This window comes from Gasterosteus aculeatus, chromosome 7, assembly GCF_964276395.1.
Source record: "Gasterosteus aculeatus chromosome 7, fGasAcu3.hap1.1, whole genome shotgun sequence".
Lineage (NCBI taxonomy): Eukaryota > Metazoa > Chordata > Actinopteri > Perciformes > Gasterosteidae > Gasterosteus > Gasterosteus aculeatus.
The window spans coordinates 9,259,428-9,282,073 of NC_135694.1; the positions used below are offsets into that span (position 1 = coordinate 9,259,428).

Consider the following 22,646-nt stretch of genomic DNA (forward strand, 5'->3'; position numbering starts at 1 on the left):
GCACTTTTTTCTGTCGTTGCCATCAATATTTGTGTTTGAAATGAGATGTAAAACTTTCAGCTTAAAAGGTTAAAAATGCATGAGTATGATTTTGTTATTTTTTGAGAAATGTATTCTCATTTTCTTTTGTTTTTCAGCTCCTCCAAACACAGACAACTTCAAATCAATAGGACAAAATGAGACCAGTATCACTCTGCAGTGGAATCAAGTGAACACCAATGTCAGCTTTGTTCTCAAGTTTAATGGGACGGAGAGAAACATCAGTGAACCAGTGAATGGACCAGTGATTTACACAGTCTCATCTCTCACTGCTGGAAGTAAATACACATTCACTCTGTTCTCTGTGTTTGAGAGTGTCAGAAGCAGTGGAGTCAATACTGCTGCAGTCACTGGTAAGAAATACATTCCAAAAAAAGACACTTTGTTGTTAGTCGCCTTCCATCACATTGTTTTCAGCCTGACAATGTTAGAATAAATGTATTTGCTGTGTCTACAATTGTGTCACTAAATGTCCTTTTTCTGATCTCATTCAGTCAAAAAAGGCATGAACATTCATGCTAAAAAAAAAAATTCTGTCACTCTCATCAATAGTGTTTTTCCGAAATGAGATGTAAAACTTTCAACTTAAAAGGTCAAAAATGCATGAGTATGATTTTGTTATCATTTTTTTAGAAATGTATTCTCATTTTCTTTTGTGTTTCAGCTCCTCCAAACACAGACAACTTCAAATCAATAGGACAAAATGAGACCAGTATCACTCTGCAGTGGAATCAAGTGAACACCAATGTCAGCTTTGTTCTCAAGTTTAATGGGACGGAGAGAAACATCAGTGAACCAGTGAATGGACCAGTGATTTACACAGTCTCATCTCTCACTGCTGGAAGTAAATACACATTCACTCTGTTCTCTGTGTTTGAGAGTGTCAGAAGCAGTGGAGTCAACACTGCTGCAGTCACTGGTAAGAAACACATTCCAAAAAAAGACACTTTGTTGTTAGTCGCCTTCCATCACATTGTTTTTAGCCTGACAATGTAAGAATAAATGTATTTGCTGTGTCTACAATTGTGTCACTAAATGTCGTTTTTCTCATCTCATTCAGTCAAAAAAGGCATGAACATTCCTGCCAATGCACTTTTTTCTGTCGTTGCCATCAATATTTGTGTTTGAAATGAGATGTAAAACTTTCAGCTTAAAAGGTTAAAAATGCATGAGTATGATTTTGTTATTTTTTGAGAAATGTATTCTCATTTTCTTTTGTGTTTCAGCTCCTCCAAACACAGACAACTTCAAATCAATAGGACAAAATGAGACCAGTATCACTCTGCAGTGGAATCAAGTGAACACCAATGTCAGCTTTGTTCTCAAGTTTAATGGGACGGAGAGAAACATCAGTGAACCAGTGAATGGACCAGTGATTTACACAGTCTCATCTCTCACTGCTGGAAGTAAATACACATTCACTCTGTTCTCTGTGTTTGAGAGTGTCAGAAGCAGTGGAGTCAATACTGCTGCAGTCACTGGTAAGAAATACATTCCAAAAAAAGACACTTTGTTGTTAGTCGCCTTCCATCACATTGTTTTCAGCCTGACAATGTTAGAATAAATGTATTTGCTGTGTCTACAATTGTGTCACTAAATGTCCTTTTTCTGATCTCATTCAGTCAAAAAAGGCATGAACATTCATGCTAAAAAAAAAAATTCTGTCACTGCCATCAATAGTGTTTTTCCGAAATGAGATGTAAAACTTTCAACTTAAAAGGTCAAAAATGCATGAGTATGATTTTGTTATCATTTTTTTAGAAATGTATTCTCATTTTCTTTTGTGTTTTAGCTCCTCCAAACACAGACAGCTTCCAATCAATAGGACAAAATGAGACCAGTATCACTCTTCAGTGGAATCAAGTGAACACCAATGTCAGCTTTGTTCTCAAGTTTAATGGGACGGAGAGAAACATCAGTGAACCAGTGAATGGACCAGTGATTTACACAGTCTCATCTCTCACTGCTGGAACTAAATACACATTCACTCTGTTCTCTGTGTTTGAGAGTGTCAGAAGCAGTGGAGTCAACACTGCTGCAGTCACTGGTAAGAAACACATTCCAAAAAAAGACACTTTGTTGTTAGTCGCCTTCCATCACATTGTTTTCAGCTTGACAAGGTTAGAATAAATGTATTTGCTGTGTCTACAATGGTGTCATTAAATGTCGTTTTTCTCATCTCATTCAGTCAAAAAAGGCATGAACATTCCTGCTAATGCACTTTTTGCTGTTATTGCCATCAATATTTGTGTTTGAAATGAGATGTAAAACTTTCAGCTTAAAAGGTTAAAAATGCATGAGTATGATTTTGTTATCATTTTTTGAGAAATGTATTCTCATTTTCTTTTGTGTTTCAGCTCCTCCCAACACAGACAACTTCAAATCAATAGGACAAAATGAGACCAGTATCACTCTGCAGTGGAATCAAGTGAACACCAATGTCAGCTTTGTTCTCAAGTTTAATGGGACGGAGAGAAACATCAGTGAACCAGTGAATGGACCAGTGATTTACACAGTCTCATCTTTCACTGCTGGAAGTAAATACACATTCACTCTGTTCTCTGTGTTTGAGAGTGTCAGAAGCAGTGGAGTCAACACTGCTGCAGTCACTGGTAAGAAACACATTCCAAAAAAAGACACTTTGTTGTTAGTCGCCTTCCATCACATTGTTTTTAGCCTGACAATGTAAGAATAAATGTATTTGCTGTGTCTACAATGGTGTCACTAAATGTCGTTTTTCTCATCTCATTCAGTCAAAAAAGGCATGAACATTCCTGCCAATGCACTTTTTTCTGTCATTGCCATCAATATTTGTGTTTGAAATGAGATGTAAAACTTTCAGCTTAAAAGGTTAAAAATGCATGAGTATGATTTTGTTATCATTTTTTGAGAAATGTATTCTCATTTTCTTTTGTGTTTCAGCTCCTCCAAACACAGACAACTTCAAATCAATAGGACAAAATGAGACCAGTATCACTCTGCAGTGGAATCAAGTGAACACCAATGTCAGCTTTGTTCTCAAGTTTAATGGGACGGAGAGAAACATCAGTGAACCAGTGAACGGACCAGTGATTTACACAGTCTCATCTCTCACTGCTGGAACTAAATACACATTCACTCTGTTCTCTGTGTTTGAGAGTGTCAGAAGCAGTGGAGTCAACACTGCTGCAGTCACTGGTAAGAAACACATTCCAAAAAAAGACACTTTGTTGTTAGTCGCCTTCCATCACATTGTTTTCAGCTTGACAAGGTTAGAATAAATGTATTTGCTGTGTCTAAAATGGTGTCATTAAATGTCGTTTTTCTCATCTCATTCAGTCAAAAAAGGCATGAACATTCCTGCAAATGCACTTTTTGCTGTCATTGCCATCAATATTTGTGTTTGAAATGAGATGTAAAACTTTCAGCTTAAAAGGTTAAAAATGCATGAGTATGATTTTGTTATCATTTTTTGAGAAATGTATTCTCATTTTCTTTTGTGTTTCAGCTCCTCCAAACACAGACAACTTCAAATCAATAGGACAAAATGAGACCAGTATCACTCTGCAGTGGAATCAAGTGAACACCAATGTCAGCTTTGTTCTCAAGTTTAATGGGACGGAGAGAAACATCAGTGAACCAGTGAACGGACCAGTGATTTACACAGTCTCATCTCTCACTGCTGGAAGTAAATACACATTCACTCTGTTCTCTGTGTTTGAGAGTGTCAGAAGCAGTGGAGTCAACACTGCTGCAGTCACTGGTAAGAAATACATTCCAAAAAAAGACACTTCTCATCTGTTGTTAGTCGCCTTCCATCACATTGTTTTCAGCCTGACAATGTTAGAATAAATGTATTTGCTGTGTCTACAATTGTGTCACTAAATGTCCTTTTTCTGATCTCATTCAGTCAAAAAAGGCATGAACATTCATGCTAAAAAAAAAAATTCTGTCACTGCCATCAATAGTGTTTTTCCGAAATGAGATGTAAAACTTTCAACTTAAAAGGTCAAAAATGCATGAGTATGATTTTGTTATCATTTTTTGAGAAATGTATTCTCATTTTCTTTTGTGTTTCAGCTCCTCCAAACACAGACAACTTCCAATCAATAGGACAAAATGAGACCAGTATCACTCTGCAGTGGAATCAAGTGAACACCAATGTCAGCTTTGTTCTCAAGTTTAATGGGACGGAGAGAAACATCAGTGAACCAGTGAACGGACCAGTGATTTACACAGTCTCATCTCTCACTGCTGGAACTAAATACACATTCACTCTGTTCTCTGTGTTTGAGAGTGTCAGAAGCAGTGGAGTCAACACTGCTGCAGTCACTGGTAAGAAACACATTCCAAAAAAAGACACTTTGTGGTTAGTCGCCTTCCATCACATTGTTTTCAGCTTGACAAGGTTAGAATAAATGTATTTGCTGTGTCTAAAATGGTGTCATTAAATGTCGTTTTTCTCATCTCATTCAGTCAAAAAAGGCATGAACATTCCTGCAAATGCACTTTTTGCTGTCATTGCCATCAATATTTGTGTTTGAAATGAGATGTAAAACTTTCAGCTTAAAAGGTTAAAAATGCATGAGTATGATTTTGTTATCATTTTTTGAGAAATGTATTCTCATTTTCTTTTGTGTTTCAGCTCCTCCAAACACAGACAACTTCAAATCAATAGGACAAAATGAGACCAGTATCACTCTGCAGTGGAATCAAGTGAACACCAATGTCAGCTTTGTTCTCAAGTTTAATGGGACGGAGAGAAACATCAGTGAACCAGTGAACGGACCAGTGATTTACACAGTCTCATCTCTCACTGCTGGAAGTAAATACACATTCACTCTGTTCTCTGTGTTTGAGAGTGTCAGAAGCAGTGGAGTCAACACTGCTGCAGTCACTGGTAAGAAATACATTCCAAAAAAAGACACTTCTCATCTGTTGTTAGTCGCCTTCCATCACATTGTTTTCAGTCTGACAATGTTAGAATAAATGTATTAGCTGTGTCTACAATTGTGTCACTAAATGTCCTTTTTCTGATCTCATTCAGTCAAAAAAGGCATGAACATTCATGCTAAAAAAAAAATTCTGTCACTCTCATCAATAGTGTTTTTCCGAAATGAGATGTAAAACTTTCAACTTAAAAGGTCAAAAATGCATGAGTATGATTTTGTTATCATTTTTTTAGAAATGTATTCTCATTTTCTTTTGTGTTTCAGCTCCTCCAAACACAGACAGCTTCCAATCAATAGGACAAAATGAGACCAGTATCACTCTTCAGTGGAATCAAGTGAACACCAATGTCAGCTTTGTTCTCAAGTTTAATGGGACGGAGAGAAACATCAGTGAACCAGTGAATGGACCAGTGATTTACACAGTCTCATCTCTCACTGCTGGAAGTAAATACACATTCACTCTGTTCTCTGTGTTTGAGAGTGTCAGAAGCAGTGGAGTCAACACTGCTGCAGTCACTGGTAAGAAACACATTCCAAAAAAAGACACTTTGTTGTTAGTCGCCTTCCATCACATTGTTTTTAGCCTGACAATGTAAGAATAAATGTATTTGCTGTGTCTACAATTGTGTCACTAAATGTCGTTTTTCTCATCTCATTCAGTCAAAAAAGGCATGAACATTCCTGCCAATGCACTTTTTTCTGTCGTTGCCATCAATATTTGTGTTTGAAATGAGATGTAAAACTTTCAGCTTAAAAGGTTAAAAATGCATGAGTATGATTTTGTTATTTTTTGAGAAATGTATTCTCATTTTCTTTTGTGTTTCAGCTCCTCCAAACACAGACAACTTCAAATCAATAGGACAAAATGAGACCAGTATCACTCTGCAGTGGAATCAAGTGAACACCACTGTCAGCTTTGTTCTCAAGTTTAATGGGACGGAGAGAAACATCAGTGAACCAGTGAATGGACCAGTGATTTACACAGTCTCATCTCTCACTGCTGGAACTAAATACACATTCACTCTGTTCTCTGTGTTTGAGAGTGTCAGAAGCAGTGGAGTCAATACTGCTGCAGTCACTGGTAAGAAATACATTCCAAAAAAAGACACTTTGTTGTTAGTCGCCTTCCATCACATTGTTTTCAGCCTGACAATGTTAGAATAAATGTATTTGCTGTGTCTACAATTGTGTCACTAAATGTCCTTTTTCTGATCTCATTCAGTCAAAAAAGGCATGAACATTCATGCTAAAAAAAAAAATTCTGTCACTGCCATCAATAGTGTTTTTCCGAAATGAGATGTAAAACTTTCAACTTAAAAGGTCAAAAATGCATGAGTATGATTTTGTTATCATTTTTTTAGAAATGTATTCTCATTTTCTTTTGTGTTTCAGCTCCTCCAAACACAGACAGCTTCCAATCAATAGGACAAAATGAGACCAGTATCACTCTTCAGTGGAATCAAGTGAACACCAATGTCAGCTTTGTTCTCAAGTTTAATGGGACGGAGAGAAACATCAGTGAACCAGTGAATGGACCAGTGATTTACACAGTCTCATCTCTCACTGCTGGAACTAAATACACATTCACTCTGTTCTCTGTGTTTGAGAGTGTCAGAAGCAGTGGAGTCAATACTGCTGCAGTCACTGGTAAGAAATACATTCCAAAAAAAGACACTTTGTTGTTAGTCGCCTTCCATCACATTGTTTTCAGCCTGACAATGTTAGAATAAATGTATTTGCTGTGTCTACAATTGTGTCACTAAATGTCCTTTTTCTGATCTCATTCAGTCAAAAAAGGCATGAACATTCCTGCCAATGCACTTTTTTCTGTCGTTGCCATCAATATTTGTGTTTGAAATGAGATGTAAAACTTTCAGCTTAAAAGGTTAAAAATGCATGAGTATGATTTTGTTATTTTTTGAGAAATGTATTCTCATTTTCTTTTGTGTTTCAGCTCCTCCAAACACAGACAACTTCAAATCAATAGGACAAAATGAGACCAGTATCACTCTGCAGTGGAATCAAGTGAACACCACTGTCAGCTTTGTTCTCAAGTTTAATGGGACGGAGAGAAACATCAGTGAACCAGTGAATGGACCAGTGATTTACACAGTCTCATCTCTCACTGCTGGAACTAAATACACATTCACTCTGTTCTCTGTGTTTGAGAGTGTCAGAAGCAGTGGAGTCAATACTGCTGCAGTCACTGGTAAGAAATACATTCCAAAAAAAGACACTTTGTTGTTAGTCGCCTTCCATCACATTGTTTTCAGCCTGACAATGTTAGAATAAATGTATTTGCTGTGTCTACAATTGTGTCACTAAATGTCCTTTTTCTGATCTCATTCAGTCAAAAAAGGCATGAACATTCATGCTAAAAAAAAAAATTCTGTCACTGCCATCAATAGTGTTTTTCCGAAATGAGATGTAAAACTTTCAACTTAAAAGGTCAAAAATGCATGAGTATAATTTTGTTATCATTTTTTTAGAAATGTATTCTCATTTTCTTTTGTGTTTCAGCTCCTCCAAACACAGACAGCTTCCAATCAATAGGACAAAATGAGACCAGTATCACTCTTCAGTGGAATCAAGTGAACACCAATGTCAGCTTTGTTCTCAAGTTTAATGGGACGGAGAGAAACATCAGTGAACCAGTGAATGGACCAGTGATTTACACAGTCTCATCTCTCACTGCTGGAACTAAATACACATTCACTCTGTTCTCTGTGTTTGAGAGTGTCAGAAGCAGTGGAGTCAATACTGCTGCAGTCACTGGTAAGAAATACATTCCAAAAAAAGACACTTTGTTGTTAGTCGCCTTCCATCACATTGTTTTCAGCCTGACAATGTTAGAATAAATGTATTTGCTGTGTCTACAATTGTGTCACTAAATGTCCTTTTTCTGATCTCATTCAGTCAAAAAAGGCATGAACATTCATGCTAAAAAAAAAAATTCTGTCACTGCCATCAATAGTGTTTTTCCGAAATGAGATGTAAAACTTTCAACTTAAAAGGTCAAAAATGCATGAGTATGATTTTGTTATCATTTTTTTAGAAATGTATTCTCATTTTCTTTTGTGTTTCAGCTCCTCCAAACACAGACAACTTCCAATCAATAGGACAAAATGAGACCAGTATCACTCTTCAGTGGAATCAAGTGAACACCAATGTCAGCTTTGTTCTCAAGTTTAATGGGACGGAGAGAAACATCAGTGAACCAGTGAATGGACCAGTGATTTACACAGTCTCATCTCTCACTGCTGGAACTAAATACACATTCACTCTGTTCTCTGTGTTTGAGAGTGTCAGAAGCAGTGGAGTCAACACTGCTGCAGTCACTGGTAAGAAACACATTCCAAAAAAAGACACTTTGTTGTTAGTCGCCTTCCATCACATTGTTTTCAGCTTGACAAGGTTAGAATAAATGTATTTGCTGTGTCTACAATGGTGTCATTAAATGTCGTTTTTCTCATCTCATTCAGTCAAAAAAGGCATGAACATTCCTGCTAATGCACTTTTTGCTGTCATTGCCATCAATATTTGTGTTTGAAATGAGATGTAAAACTTTCAGCTTAAAAGGTTAAAAATGCATGAGTATGATTTTGTTATCATTTTTTGAGAAATGTATTCTCATTTTCTTTTGTGTTTCAGCTCCTCCAAACACAGACAACTTCAAATCAATAGGACAAAATGAGACCAGTATCACTCTGCAGTGGAATCAAGTGAACACCAATGTCAGCTTTGTTCTCAAGTTTAATGGGACGGAGAGAAACATCAGTGAACCAGTGAATGGACCAGTGATTTACACAGTCTCATCTCTCACTGCTGGAACTAAATACACATTCACTCTGTTCTCTGTGTTTGAGAGTGTCAGAAGCAGTGGAGTCAACACTGCTGCAGTCACTGGTAAGAAACACATTCCAATAAAAGACACTTTGTTGTTAGTCGCCTTCCATCACATTGTTTTCAGCTTGACAAGGTTAGAATTAATGTATTTGCTGTGTCTAAAATGGTGTCATTAAATGTCGTTTTTCTCATCTCATTCAGTCAAAAAAGGCATGAACATTCCTGCAAATGCACTTTTTGCTGTCATTGCCATCAATATTTGTGTTTGAAATGAGATGTAAAACTTTCAGCTTAAAAGGTTAAAAATGCATGAGTATGATTTTGTTATCATTTTTTGAGAAATGTATTCTCATTTTCTTTTGTGTTTCAGCTCCTCCAAACACAGACAACTTCAAATCAATAGGACAAAATGAGACCAGTATCACTCTGCAGTGGAATCAAGTGAACACCACTGTCAGCTTTGTTCTCAAGTTTAATGGGACGGAGAGAAACATCAGTGAACCAGTGAATGGACCAGTGATTTACACAGTCTCATCTCTCACTGCTGGAAGTAAATACACATTCACTCTGTTCTCTGTGTTTGAGAGTGTCAGAAGCAGTGGAGTCAATACTGCTGCAGTCACTGGTAAGAAATACATTCCAAAAAAAGACACTTTGTTGTTAGTCGCCTTCCATCACATTGTTTTCAGCCTGACAATGTTAGAATAAATGTATTTGCTGTGTCTACAATTGTGTCACTAAATGTCCTTTTTCTGATCTCATTCAGTCAAAAAAGGCATGAACATTCATGCTAAAAAAAAAAATTCTGTCACTGCCATCAATAGTGTTTTTCCGAAATGAGATGTAAAACTTTCAACTTAAAAGGTCAAAAATGCATGAGTATGATTTTGTTATCATTTTTTTAGAAATGTATTCTCATTTTCTTTTGTGTTTCAGCTCCTCCAAACACAGACAGCTTCCAATCAATAGGACAAAATGAGACCAGTATCACTCTTCAGTGGAATCAAGTGAACACCAATGTCAGCTTTGTTCTCAAGTTTAATGGGACGGAGAGAAACATCAGTGAACCAGTGAATGGACCAGTGATTTACACAGTCTCATCTCTCACTGCTGGAACTAAATACACATTCACTCTGTTCTCTGTGTTTGAGAGTGTCAGAAGCAGTGGAGTCAACACTGCTGCAGTCACTGGTAAGAAACACATTCCAAAAAAAGACACTTTGTTGTTAGTCGCCTTCCATCACATTGTTTTCAGCTTGACAAGGTTAGAATAAATGTATTTGCTGTGTCTACAATGGTGTCATTAAATGTCGTTTTTCTCATCTCATTCAGTCAAAAAAGGCATGAACATTCCTGCTAATGCACTTTTTGCTGTCATTGCCATCAATATTTGTGTTTGAAATGAGATGTAAAACTTTCAGCTTAAAAGGTTAAAAATGCATGAGTATGATTTTGTTATCATTTTTTGAGAAATGTATTCTCATTTTCTTTTGTGTTTCAGCTCCTCCAAACACAGACAACTTCAAATCAATAGGACAAAATGAGACCAGTATCACTCTGCAGTGGAATCAAGTGAACACCAATGTCAGCTTTGTTCTCAAGTTTAATGGGACGGAGAGAAACATCAGTGAACCAGTGAATGGACCAGTGATTTACACAGTCTCATCTCTCACTGCTGGAACTAAATATACATTCACTCTGTTCTCTGTGTTTGAGAGTGTCAGAAGCAGTGGAGTCAACACTGCTGCAGTCACTGGTAAGAAACACATTCCAATAAAAGACACTTTGTTGTTAGTCGCCTTCCATCACATTGTTTTCAGCTTGACAAGGTTAGAATTAATGTATTTGCTGTGTCTAAAATGGTGTCATTAAATGTCGTTTTTCTCATCTCATTCAGTCAAAAAAGGCATGAACATTCCTGCAAATGCACTTTTTGCTGTCATTGCCATCAATATTTGTGTTTGAAATGAGATGTAAAACTTTCAGCTTAAAAGGTTAAAAATGCATGAGTATGATTTTGTTATCATTTTTTGAGAAATGTATTCTCATTTTCTTTTGTGTTTCAGCTCCTCCAAACACAGACAACTTCAAATCAATAGGACAAAATGAGACCAGTATCACTCTGCAGTGGAATCAAGTGAACACTAATGTCAGCTTTGTTCTGAAGTTTAATGGGACGGAGAGAAACATCAGTGAACCAGTGAACGGACCAGTGATTTACACAGTCTCATCTCTCACTGCTGGAAGTAAATACACATTCACTCTGTTCTCTGTGTTTGAGAGTGTCAGAAGCAGTGGAGTCAACACTGCTGCAGTCACTGGTAAGAAATACATTCCAAAAAAAGACACTTCTCATCTGTTGTTAGTCGCCTTCCATCACATTGTTATCAGTCTGACAATGTTAGAATAAATGTATTAGCTGTGTCTACAATTGTGTCACTAAATGTCCTTTTTCTGATCTCATTCAGTCAAAAAAGGCATGAACATTCATGCTAAAAAAAAAAATTCTGTCACTCTCATCAATAGTGTTTTTCCGAAATGAGATGTAAAACTTTCAACTTAAAAGGTCAAAAATGCATGAGTATGATTTTGTTATCATTTTTTTAGAAATGTATTCTCATTTTCTTTTGTGTTTCAGCTCCTCCAAACACAGACAGCTTCCAATCAATAGGACAAAATGAGACCAGTATCACTCTTCAGTGGAATCAAGTGAACACCAATGTCAGCTTTGTTCTCAAGTTTAATGGGACGGAGAGAAACATCAGTGAACCAGTGAATGGACCAGTGATTTACACAGTCTCATCTCTCACTGCTGGAAGTAAATACACATTCACTCTGTTCTCTGTGTTTGAGAGTGTCAGAAGCAGTGGAGTCAACACTGCTGCAGTCACTGGTAAGAAACACATTCCAAAAAAAGACACTTTGTTGTTAGTCGCCTTCCATCACATTGTTTTTAGCCTGACAATGTAAGAATAAATGTATTTGCTGTGTCTACAATTGTGTCACTAAATGTCGTTTTTCTCATCTCATTCAGTCAAAAAAGGCATAAACATTCCTGCCAATGCACTTTTTTCTGTCGTTGCCATCAATATTTGTGTTTGAAATGAGATGTAAAACTTTCAGCTTAAAAGGTTAAAAATGCATGAGTATGATTTTGTTATTTTTTGAGAAATGTATTCTCATTTTCTTTTGTGTTTCAGCTCCTCCAAACACAGACAACTTCAAATCAATAGGACAAAATGAGACCAGTATCACTCTGCAGTGGAATCAAGTGAACACCACTGTCAGCTTTGTTCTCAAGTTTAATGGGACGGAGAGAAACATCAGTGAACCAGTGAATGGACCAGTGATTTACACAGTCTCATCTCTCACTGCTGGAAGTAAATACACATTCACTCTGTTCTCTGTGTTTGAGAGTGTCAGAAGCAGTGGAGTCAATACTGCTGCAGTCACTGGTAAGAAATACATTCCAAAAAAAGACACTTTGTTGTTAGTCGCCTTCCATCACATTGTTTTCAGCCTGACAATGTTAGAATAAATGTATTTGCTGTGTCTACAATTGTGTCACTAAATGACCTTTTTCTGATCTCATTCAGTAAAAAAAGGCATGAAGATTCCTGCTAAAAAAAAAAATTCTGTTACTGCCATCAATATTCATTTTTAAAATGAGATGTAAAACTTTCAACTTAAAAGGTCAAAAATGCATGAGTATGATTTTGTTATCATTTTTTGAGAAATGTATTCTCATTTTCTTTTGTGTTTCAGCTCCTCCGAACACAGACACCTTTAAATCAATCGGACAAAATGAGACCAGTATCACTCTGCAGTGGAATCAAGTGAACACCACTGTCAGCTTTGTTCTCAAGTTTAATGGGACGGAGAGAAACATCAGTGAACCAGTGAATGGACCAGTGATTTACACAGTCTCATCTCTCACTGCTGGAAGTAAATACACATTCACTCTGTTCTCTGTGTTTGAGAGTGTCAGAAGCAGTGGAGTCAATACTGCTGCAGTCACTGGTAAGAAATACATTCCAAAAAAAGACACTTTGTTGTTAGTCGCCTTCCATCACATTGTTTTCAGCCTGACAATGTTAGAATAAATGTATTTGCTGTGTCTACAATTGTGTCACTAAATGACCTTTTTCTGATCTCATTCAGTAAAAAAAGGCATGAAGATTCCTGCTAAAAAAAAAAATTCTGTTACTGCCATCAATATTCATTTTTAAAATGAGATGTAAAACTTTCAACTTAAAAGGTCAAAAATGCATGAGTATGATTTTGTTATCATTTTTTGAGAAATGTATTCTCATTTTCTTTTGTGTTTCAGCTCCTCCGAACACAGACACCTTTAAATCAATCGGACAAAATGAGACCAGTATCACTCTGCAGTGGAATCAAGTGAACACCAATGTCAGCTTTGTTCTCAAGTTTAATGGGACGGAGAGAAACATCAGTGAACCAGTGAATGGACCAGTGATTTACACAGTCTCATCTCTCACTGCTGGAACTAAATACACATTCACTCTGTTCTCTGTGTTTGAGAGTGTCAGAAGCAGTGGAGTCAACACTGCTGCAGTCACTGGTAAGAAACACATTCCAAAAAAAGACACTTTGTTGTTAGTCGCCTTCCATCACATTGTTTTCAGCCTGACAATGTTAGAATAAATGTATTTGCTGTGTCTACAATTGTGTCACTAAATGTCCTTTTTCTGATCTCGTTCAGTCAAAAAAGGCATGAACATTCCTGCTAAAAAAAAATGTCTGTTACTGCCTCAATGTTCATTTTTAAAATGAGATGTAAAACTTTCAACTTAAAAGGTCAAAAATGCATGAGTATGATTGGTTATCATTTTTTGAGAAATGTATTCTCATTTTCTTTTGTGTTTCAGCTCCTCCAAACACAGACAGCTTCAAATCAATAGGACAAAATGAGACTAGTATCACTCTGCAGTGGAATCAAGTGAACACCAATGTCAGCTTTGTTCTCAAGTTTCATGGGACGGAGAGAAACATCAGTAAACCAGTGGGAGATGGACCAGTGATTCACACAGTCTCATCTCTCACTGCTGGAAGTAAATACACATTCACTCTGTTCTCTGTGTTTGAGAGTGTCAGAAGCAGTGGAGTCAACGCTGCTGCAGTCACTGGTAAATACATTCCAGAAAAAGACACTTTGTTGTTAGTCGCCTTCCATCACATTGTTTTTAGCCTGACAATGTAAGAATAAATGTATTTACTGTGTCTACAATTGTGTCACTAAATGTCCTTTTTCTGATCTCATTCAGTCAAAAAAGGCATGAACATTCCTGCTAATACATTTTTTTCTGTCACTGCCATCAATAGTATTTTTGAAATGAGATGTAAAACTTTCAGCTTAAGAGGTTAAAAATGCATGAGTATGATTTTGTTATCATTTTTTGAGAAATGTATTCTCTTTTTCTTTTGTGTTTCAGCTCCTCCAAACACAGACAGCTTCCAATCAATAGGACAAAATGAGACCAGTATCACTCTTCAGTGGAATCAAGTGAACACCAATGTCAGCTTTGTTCTCAAGTTTAATGGGACGGAGAGAAACATCAGTGAACCAGTGAATGGACCAGTGATTTACACAGTCTCATCTCTCACTCCTGGAACTAAATACACATTCACTCTGTTCTCTGTGTTTGAGAGTGTCAGAAGCAGTGGAGTCAACACTGCTGCAGTCACTGGTAAGAAATGCAACTTGATCAATTTTTTTTTTTATTTAAACAAACACCTCATACATCATAATTAACTACACAAAACATGGTAACATGGTATTTGTGGCCTAATCATAGTTAAAGGCATTAATTAGATTGCGGTATTAGCCACCAGCTATTGATTTCAAATGGCAATCAGTTTGGAGCAGCTAATGTGAAAAAATAATGAAATTGTTGAAATGAATTGTTGGAAAAATTTTTGGGTATATACATCATGAAACTAAAGCTTTGATACTGAATCTTTACATTTAATGGAGAGGAATGTATACATCACATTTCCAAGGTTAACAAAACATCAATTCACCTTAAGTCCTTTTCTTTCCTTGTAAACAAACACCACCTCTCCAATTCTTCTCTAACTATGCGTCCTACAACAAAGGTCCTTGTAAGTAAATGCATTTTATTTCTTTGTTTACATTTTAGGTATTAATGTTATCTCATATTTCCTTCCTTATTTTGGATCTGCTTTAGCTTTTGCCAAGAAAAATACCTGCAAAACTATTCATTTCATCACAATGTGTTTTATTTAATGTTTCTGTGTCAACAGATTATGTTGTTGGGTTAAAAATCCGATTAAAATCATTGATTCAGCCATCAGACTTGGACATCCAGGATTTATTGACGACGGTGAGACTGAATGCTAATCTTGACTACTTTCTACTCATTAAAATTTCAAACACATTATCTTACTCAATATCAACTTTGTTGTTGCTTTTATTTTCAATCTAGTTCCTAAAACGGCAGGGATTGCCGCCTCAGTTTTCTCTGAAGATCCATCCTTGAAACCAGTGGATGAAAGACAAGGTTAAACGAGATGAATGTGTCTGCTATGCTAAAAACTATTTTAAGAAAGCTTTTCATTATTTAGAATTCATTTTTCTGTCATTTCTTTCCCTTTTCACTGTTGAATATACTATTACCATTAAATGCTGCCAATCAAACAGCTATTTTGGAATGGACCGGTAATAATTGTTAAGAAAAAGCCAAATTGCTTTCTCTCTCGATCTCTTTCTCTACTCTTCGTCCCATTTTTGTGAACGTGGTTCATCAGGAGCGCTTGAAATGAAATTTCTTTGGCACAAATATCGACTTAGACTCAAGTGGATTCACAATCTTTACAGCAAACCAATGTTTCTATCTTTAGAATCTCGACCCATGTTATGAATAACTCCTAAGCTTTAGTTTTCTTCTTCTTTCTGCTTCAGGCTTTGAATTTGCCACAGCTTGTTATACACGTGGTCGGAGGATTATCGAAGATAGCTTTACATTTTTCCCTCGTCGTCATCTGTCTATCTAGTGTTTGAGTTATGTTTTTCATTGATTTGTTCCTCATGGTAATTGTAGGTACACCTGGATGATTCCAGGACTTGGGCTTCTGTTCATCTTGGTCTCCATCACAAGCTTTTTGGTTTTGCTGTTACTGAGTGTAGCCAGCGAGGAAATGTCCTTCCTAAGCTACTCAGACAGGCTGTTGGTGGGCCGAAGCGCATGCCATGCCATGCCATGTCCTTGTTGCAGGTTTCCTATCCATGTTTTTGCCTTTTTGATTTTTAAAAGTTTTCACTATTAAAGTGCTTTTTTGCATTGCATTTGAGTCCTACCTTGCCTCTTCCCTCGCATGGACCCCGCTCTTGACAGAATGACGCACCACGCACCACGTCCCAGCGCGGGACATGGTGCGCTGCGGCCTAGCGTGGAGGGCGTAGGAGGCCTGGCGTTGGACCGCAAGGTCCATCAATTGGATTTTAATAGTCAAAACTTCCAAAAATCAAAAAGGCAAATACATGGATAGGAAACTGCAAGGAGGACATGGCATGCGCTTCGGCCCACCAACAATTAGTAATGACGCGACAAGTGACAACAGACACAGGGAGGTGCAGGTGATTGGAAACAGCTGGAAACGATCATGACATGACAGACCATCACAGGGGAAGACGGGACAAGGCAGGAAGTGACGTGACCCAGGGAGAACAGAGGCAAGAAACTACTAAATAAAACAGACATGAACCCAAACCGTTGATTCTCCGATTCTCCTACACAGGACCTGACTGTTAACTTTGGCAACTCTGTGTTAACGTCCACTTTGACTGCCAGGAACTTCGGTGTGACACTTGACAGCCAACTCTCCCTGACTCCCAACATTACAGCAACAATATGATCCTGTAGATACACGCTCTATAACATCAGGAGAATATGTCCCCTTCTCACTCGGAAGGCGGCGCTGGTACTGATTCAGGCTCTTGTCATCTACCGCCTTGACTTCTGTAACTCTCTCCTGGCAGGTCTCCCTGCCACCACCATTCGACCTCTGCAGCTCATCCAGACGTACCAATGTTCCATTTTTGTTAAGTTAGATTCCCTTTTGTTGGTGTTTGGTTCCCTTTAACTGAAACTGTTTGTTTCGCCCAGAAGGTTACTTTTGATTAATTTTTGTTTGTTTCTTTTTTTAGGAGTGCTTGGAGTTGGCAGCAGCGTGGCTATCCAGACGGTGTTGGGGCTGGTGACCGGGCCGCTCACCTGCTCCTCACATTATCAGTTGTGTGTTTTTGATGGTATTTTCTCTTGCTTTGCATATTTTCTGAATTGCATGTTTGATTTTTATTTCCATTCTTTGGTGTCAGTGTGTGGGGCACCGGAGTCGATGACTCCCCCCCCCCCCCCCCCCCCCTTCTTGGCCCGCTGCAGTCCAACTAATTATTAGAGTTAATCGGATTTGCTTTGTATGAATGTTATATTTTAAGAAAAATGTTTAAATAAATGTACTCTGAGTGAATCCTTCGCCTCGGTCTCTTTCCTTTGGTCACCTGTGGGTCCGAGGTTGTTCAATAATTAGTCCTACGAGAAAATAACCCCACCCTGCAGTACCGGTGGTCACATTAGCTTCAGATGATTGTTATTGCACAACGTGATGATCAGTCCTCTGTACAAATAGTTTTTAATTTAAGCATGTGTCTAATTGAAAATAATAAACTGGAATCCTACAGGTCAATACAATGACTACCAAAAATACACTGACTTTGACCTTTTTAGAATTGTGAACATGTTTGTGAATATATGTAGTACGTTTTTCTCCATTTGGGGGGAAAAAAGAGCCTTGGAATGGTGAAGTGATGAATGTTTAATACCTTTATTCAAGTACTTCCTTGTTGTAGCTCAGTTCATTACAAAAAAAGATTATATATACATTATATACCCAACCCCTGATCTACGTGTTACTCCTCCCACCCTGGAACTACATGATGGATGATAGCGCTCAAGGAAAAAAAGACCCATAGGGAGTGGTAACAGCGAAACCCTGTAGGACTTTGCTTCACAACCGGAGTGCAAGTGTTTGCCTTTGCTGCTTTGACGTTCTTGTTTCACATTCAACAACAAGGTAAGACCAAGACGAAGTAGCAGGTTTATGTTCATGTGGATTAAGCAAATGCAATCAATTTGAGGACGTTTCAGTTTTCTTTTATGGCAGATTGAATGGAATAGAAGAATCTACTGTTTGAAGCCATTTGTCTTTATCCATTGTTCAGTGAATTAAGGCAGTGTGGAACATTGAAACACTTGCAGGGCGATGCATGTTCGTCTTTGGTCTTTTAAGCTGTGTTTGAAGCTAATTTGATAAGAGTTAGAGCGTGACTAAGTTATGTGACCATGCAGCTGGACTTTGGCCCTTGTGCTATGAGATGTCTAAAGTTAATGATAAATAATTTACAATAGTTCACACTGTTAAAAAGTCAATCACGGTCACTGCATTAAATACCTACACTGCATTAAATAAGTATTTAGTAGCCTCTGATATTTGTCTTTACTCTTAAGCCGTAAATCTCACCAAAGCCCTTTCCGTCTGTGACTCATAATGTAAATAATTAATTTTGTGTTCATAATCAGTTAACAGATTTCACATCGGAGGGCATGGCCTCCCCCAGCGTTCTCCTGTCAGAGATGCAGTTTAAGTGTTGCATCTGTCTGGAAGTTTTCTTTGAGCCCGTCTCCATCCCATGCGGCCACAGCTTCTGCTTCACCTGTATTACGTCACACTGGGACCACAGCCGTGTTGTCAGCTGTCCCAAATGTCAGACAGCCTTTGAGAGCCGCCCAGAGCTTTGTGAAAACTCATTCGCCAGGGAAATGTCTCAGCAGATCCGAGCAAGATGGCATAATGACGGGATGCCAATGGCTAGAAAATGTGTATTTTGTGATGTGTGCGTGGGGACGCAAAGAGAGGCCCTGAAGTCCTGCCTTGTATGTCTAACCTCGTATTGTGAGAGTCACCTGGAGCCCCATCTAAGGGTTGCCACCTTAAAGATACACAAGCTGATAGAACCCGTGGCAATGCTGGAGAACCGGATGTGTAAAAGGCACCAAAGGCTTCTGGAGTTGTTCTGCAGAAGCGACCAGAGGTGTGTGTGTGTGCTGTGCACCGAGACCGACCACCGCTGCCATGACACTGTCCCAGTGGAGCGAGAAAGCAAGGAGAAGAAGGTGAGATCCTAAACGCCATCCTCCAGTCAAATACATTGGCGTTTGATTTATTTTAGCTTTTTATTCCTCTTCTAATGTTCAGGCTCAGATGAAAAGGATCGAGGCTGATGTTTGGCAGATGATCCAGGACAGAAGGCTGAAAGTGGAGGAGATCAGACACTCGGTGGAGCTCAGCAAAGTGAGTTGACATTAGATGATATAAAAGCTTAAGTAAATGTCTCTTGTTGGATAAATTGGACCTTGGCAGAAATGTTAAAACATTCTAACTCCTGCTACAAACTTGCAAGTTGCACACTGGACCTTTCCTTCCACACCAGTTGTGTAAATCCACGTCATGAACTTCAGCAGGTGAATGTAAAACAGCTTTCTGCTGTCAAACACCGCACATACATCATTCTGCACAGTGAGGGTCACACATCAATGTGAATTATGCAAAACACATTTGAGTAGGGGGAACTTTCAATTTTTTCATTATTCAATGTTTTCAGGAAAGCTCAAAGAGGGACATAGTTGAAAGCACGGAGGTCCTCTCCACTCTGTTTCATTCCTTGGAGAGACGTCAGGCCGAGTTGGTGGAGATGATCCGCGGGAAGCAGGAAGCAGCGGAGCAGAGGGCAGAGAGGCTCATAACACACCTCGAGCTGGAAATCACTGAGTTAGAGAGGAAGAGGAGTGAGATGGAACAGCTTTCTCAGACAGAGGACCACCTCAATCTTCTGCAGGTGAAGAGCCGTCTTAACGCAAGAGATTCATACATACTGTACATCCAGAGTATCTAAAGAACATTCTAGAAGATGTACACCAACTGGAGGAAAGATGTTGCTGTCTTTTATCTTTATTCCCATCTCATCTTGCGGGTCTACTCTGCTTGTTTTTCTCTCATATTTGACTTGTCAGAGGTTTCCAGCTTTGAGCTGTCCTTTGTCTTACAAAGCCTGCACGGACATCATCGTCCATACAGACACATGTTTGGGGATTGTGAGAAAAGAGCTGGCCAGCGTTGAACAGCAGCTTCAATCAGCTTTGATAAAGCTTTCCAATCAAGGTAAATTTCACACAAAGACTTTTTGTCAGCATCACTACATTCTGAGAACTGTTTTTTTTTTACATCTGATCAATAAAGGAACATTTGTTGATTATTTTGTTTAACTTACAGAGCACGATAGGATCCAGCAGTATGCAGGTACAGCTTGATCGTGCAGCATGCCAGTGTCTCTTTCTCTCTCCCTCTCAAACCTCTTTTCATTTCTCAACTGAATTCAAATGTAACATATTTTAAATAAAACCCTAAAATACAGTTTCACTGAGACGACAAAAATGTTACATGGAATTACCCCGCCTCCAATATTTTTATCAAACAAAGAAGTCAAAGCAGCAGACTTACTAGATCTGCTTCAAGAGGTGGTAATTCGATGAGGTTCAGCTCATTGAGCAACTCTACATTCCCTGTGAAGGCAGCTCGTGGAATGCTGTGCACACAAAACATACCTTAAGGTTTGGCTTGTTGCCAATCAGGCATGGAAACATTGTCTTTCCTGCCTGCCTTTGTTTTTCGCTTAGTGTTTTCCTTCTCTGTATGTTGCTTCATATGTGCTTGTACTGTAGGTGTTTGTTCTGCCTGACGCATGCGGCAGCCTCTACTAGTTGCTCTAGTCTATTGTCATACACGCTTATTTTCTTTTGCTGTGTATTGGTTTTGTGTATATGTTGTTGTCTGTCTATGGTTTTTAATTACAGTTCCTTTTGAGATTTTTATTATAGATTGCCTTCAAAACATCTGGCCGGGGACAGCAGATGGAAATTTACCTCTCTGGCTCACTTACAGTACAACTGTTGATTAGTGTGCATTGTCCCTGCAAAATAAATGAATGAATAAATAAAATACATTTTTAAATTATTTACAATAACACCTAAATAAGTTTAGGGCTGAAAGTAACAATGGTTCTTTACTTAAAACTTAAAAAAGGTATTGTGTCAATGCATGCCAAAGGATATTGATGGTGCTATTTGGCCTGCAACTGAATATTACCTGTATTTGTCTGGACAACTTAACTCGTGGAAACCACAAAAAAAGAATGATTCAATCTTTGGAGAAAGGGGATTATGAAGTTCAAATTCCTGTCTCTCTCACAGTTGATGTTCATCTGGACCCAAAGACAGCCAACCCGTGGCTGGTTCTCTCACAGGATGGGAAACAGGTCCGGGATGGAGATGTTGAACAGAACTTGGCTGACATACCAGAGCGCTTCGACATGGCACCATGTGTCCTTGCCACAAGGGTAAAAAATGGGGATGGGCTTTGTATGTGCTTTTCGGGGGTGGCTCGTAGAAAATGTTCCAGGTAGGGCAATTGAATCTATTTCAGCAAACATCCCAGGTTGATTTAATGGGAAAAGAAGGTATCACAAACACTGAAATATAACAAAACTACAATTTCTCCAAAGATGGACTACAAAGAAGTGCACCTTAGCCTTCATGTGTTGCTACAGTGCTGCATGTGTCATGCAGATTAGCTAAACAACCAGGTTCAAAGCATTACTTTATTAACAAGGTTGCATTAGAAATGAGTCATGCTAAAGGTACTTACATGATCTACGTTTCTCGTGAACGGCCGAATGCTACGTCACAATTTAAATATTGCCGCCGCAAGGAATTGTGGGACGTAATCATTATCTCCTTTTCCTTTAATAAAATATGGTCCAGTGGTTCCTATGCTAAAGGAGCTAAGTAGGAAAGCATTGAAGCTCCTCTCCCTAGCTACAGTTCTTACCATGGCACTGAAATGACCCGGAAGTCGTGTAAGTGGCTTACACGACTTCCGGGTCATTTCAGTCAGTTAGGAACCTTCCTAAGCAAATGCGACAATTCCAATCCAGCCAAACACTGACGCATGCCTCTCGTGTCACGCAGGGTTTCACCACAGGGAGGCACTACTGGGAGGTAGAGGTGAGAAATAAAACAGCGTGGGACCTGGGAGTGGCTGGACAGTCAATCAACAGGAAGGGTGCGGTCACACTGAGTCCAGAGGACGGTTATTGGGCTCTTTGCTTGAGGAAGGGCAGCGAGTACCGGGCATGTGCAGGAGAGGCAGAGCTCCTGAGTCTCTCTCAGAGGCCCCAGGTTGTTGGGGTGTTTTTGGATTACGAGGACGGCACGGTGTCCTTCTATGATGCAGATGCCAAGTCACACATTTATTCCTTTACACAGTTTCAGTTCACCGAGGCCATGTTTCCCTTTTTTAACCCAGATATGTGTGACAGAGGCAGCAACGCCTCACCGCTCATCATCCACCCGCTCAGTCAAATCAATGGCAGGGATTTAGATGACATTACAATATGATGTCAAATGTATAGTCAGTGTCTCTTGATGCTGCTGTTTTTTCTGTTCACAACAATAACATACTGTACTGTTTTTGCGCCGCCCTTCCCTAATAAACTGTTGGTATCTGTATCTGGTCTAAATGCTTCCTCTCCTTCTTCTTTTTGTTTGTTCCTTGTGCTCAGCACAGACTTTAGACTTTTCTCACTCCAATAATAACCATCCTCAGTCAACAAAGGCTGACCACAAAACCAACTTCAGGCCACCTCTCAGATTGCACAGTTTGAAACAACTG

The 22,646-nt window shown here is 38.7% G+C and overlaps 3 protein-coding genes across 5 annotated transcripts; all 3 read left to right on the top strand.

The window, feature by feature from the left end:
- The first annotated feature begins 4,584 nt into the window (after positions 1-4,584).
- On the top strand, positions 4,585-8,409 carry LOC144410328 (receptor-type tyrosine-protein phosphatase H-like). Its single transcript, XM_078106471.1, has 6 exons — positions 4,585-4,918; positions 5,235-5,489; positions 6,363-6,617; positions 6,925-7,179; positions 7,491-7,745; positions 8,057-8,409. Exons 1-6 carry the CDS (start codon positions 4,603-4,605, stop codon positions 8,392-8,394), a joined length of 1,674 nt encoding a protein of 557 aa, XP_077962597.1. The 5' UTR covers positions 4,585-4,602; the 3' UTR covers positions 8,395-8,409.
- A 2,394-nt stretch (positions 8,410-10,803) lies between these two features.
- Positions 10,804-17,330, top strand: LOC120821326 (receptor-type tyrosine-protein phosphatase eta-like). 2 transcript variants are annotated; one of them, XM_078106472.1, is made up of 9 exons: positions 10,804-11,137; positions 11,455-11,709; positions 12,582-12,836; positions 13,147-13,401; positions 13,709-13,966; positions 14,273-14,942; positions 15,105-15,184; positions 15,287-15,361; positions 17,008-17,330. In XM_078106472.1, the coding sequence occupies exons 1-6, from the start codon at positions 10,822-10,824 to the stop codon at positions 14,590-14,592; spliced, it is 1,659 nt and encodes a 552-aa protein (XP_077962598.1). In that variant the 5' UTR covers positions 10,804-10,821; the 3' UTR covers positions 14,593-14,942; positions 15,105-15,184; positions 15,287-15,361; positions 17,008-17,330. The 2 variants fall into 2 exon arrangements, with proteins under 2 accessions (XP_077962598.1, XP_077962599.1); XM_078106473.1 differs by lacking the exon at positions 13,709-13,966.
- A 468-nt stretch (positions 17,331-17,798) lies between these two features.
- Positions 17,799-22,483, top strand: LOC120822985 (E3 ubiquitin-protein ligase TRIM39). 2 transcript variants are annotated; one of them, XM_040183011.2, is made up of 8 exons: positions 17,799-17,933; positions 18,440-19,033; positions 19,116-19,211; positions 19,522-19,755; positions 19,931-20,078; positions 20,190-20,216; positions 21,167-21,312; positions 21,944-22,483. In XM_040183011.2, exons 2-8 carry the CDS (start codon positions 18,464-18,466, stop codon positions 22,370-22,372), a joined length of 1,650 nt encoding a protein of 549 aa, XP_040038945.2. In that variant the 5' UTR covers positions 17,799-17,933; positions 18,440-18,463; the 3' UTR covers positions 22,373-22,483. The 2 variants fall into 2 exon arrangements, with proteins under 2 accessions (XP_040038945.2, XP_040038943.2); XM_040183009.2 differs by having other exon boundaries at positions 17,821-19,033.
- The last annotated feature ends 163 nt before the right edge of the window (positions 22,484-22,646 follow it).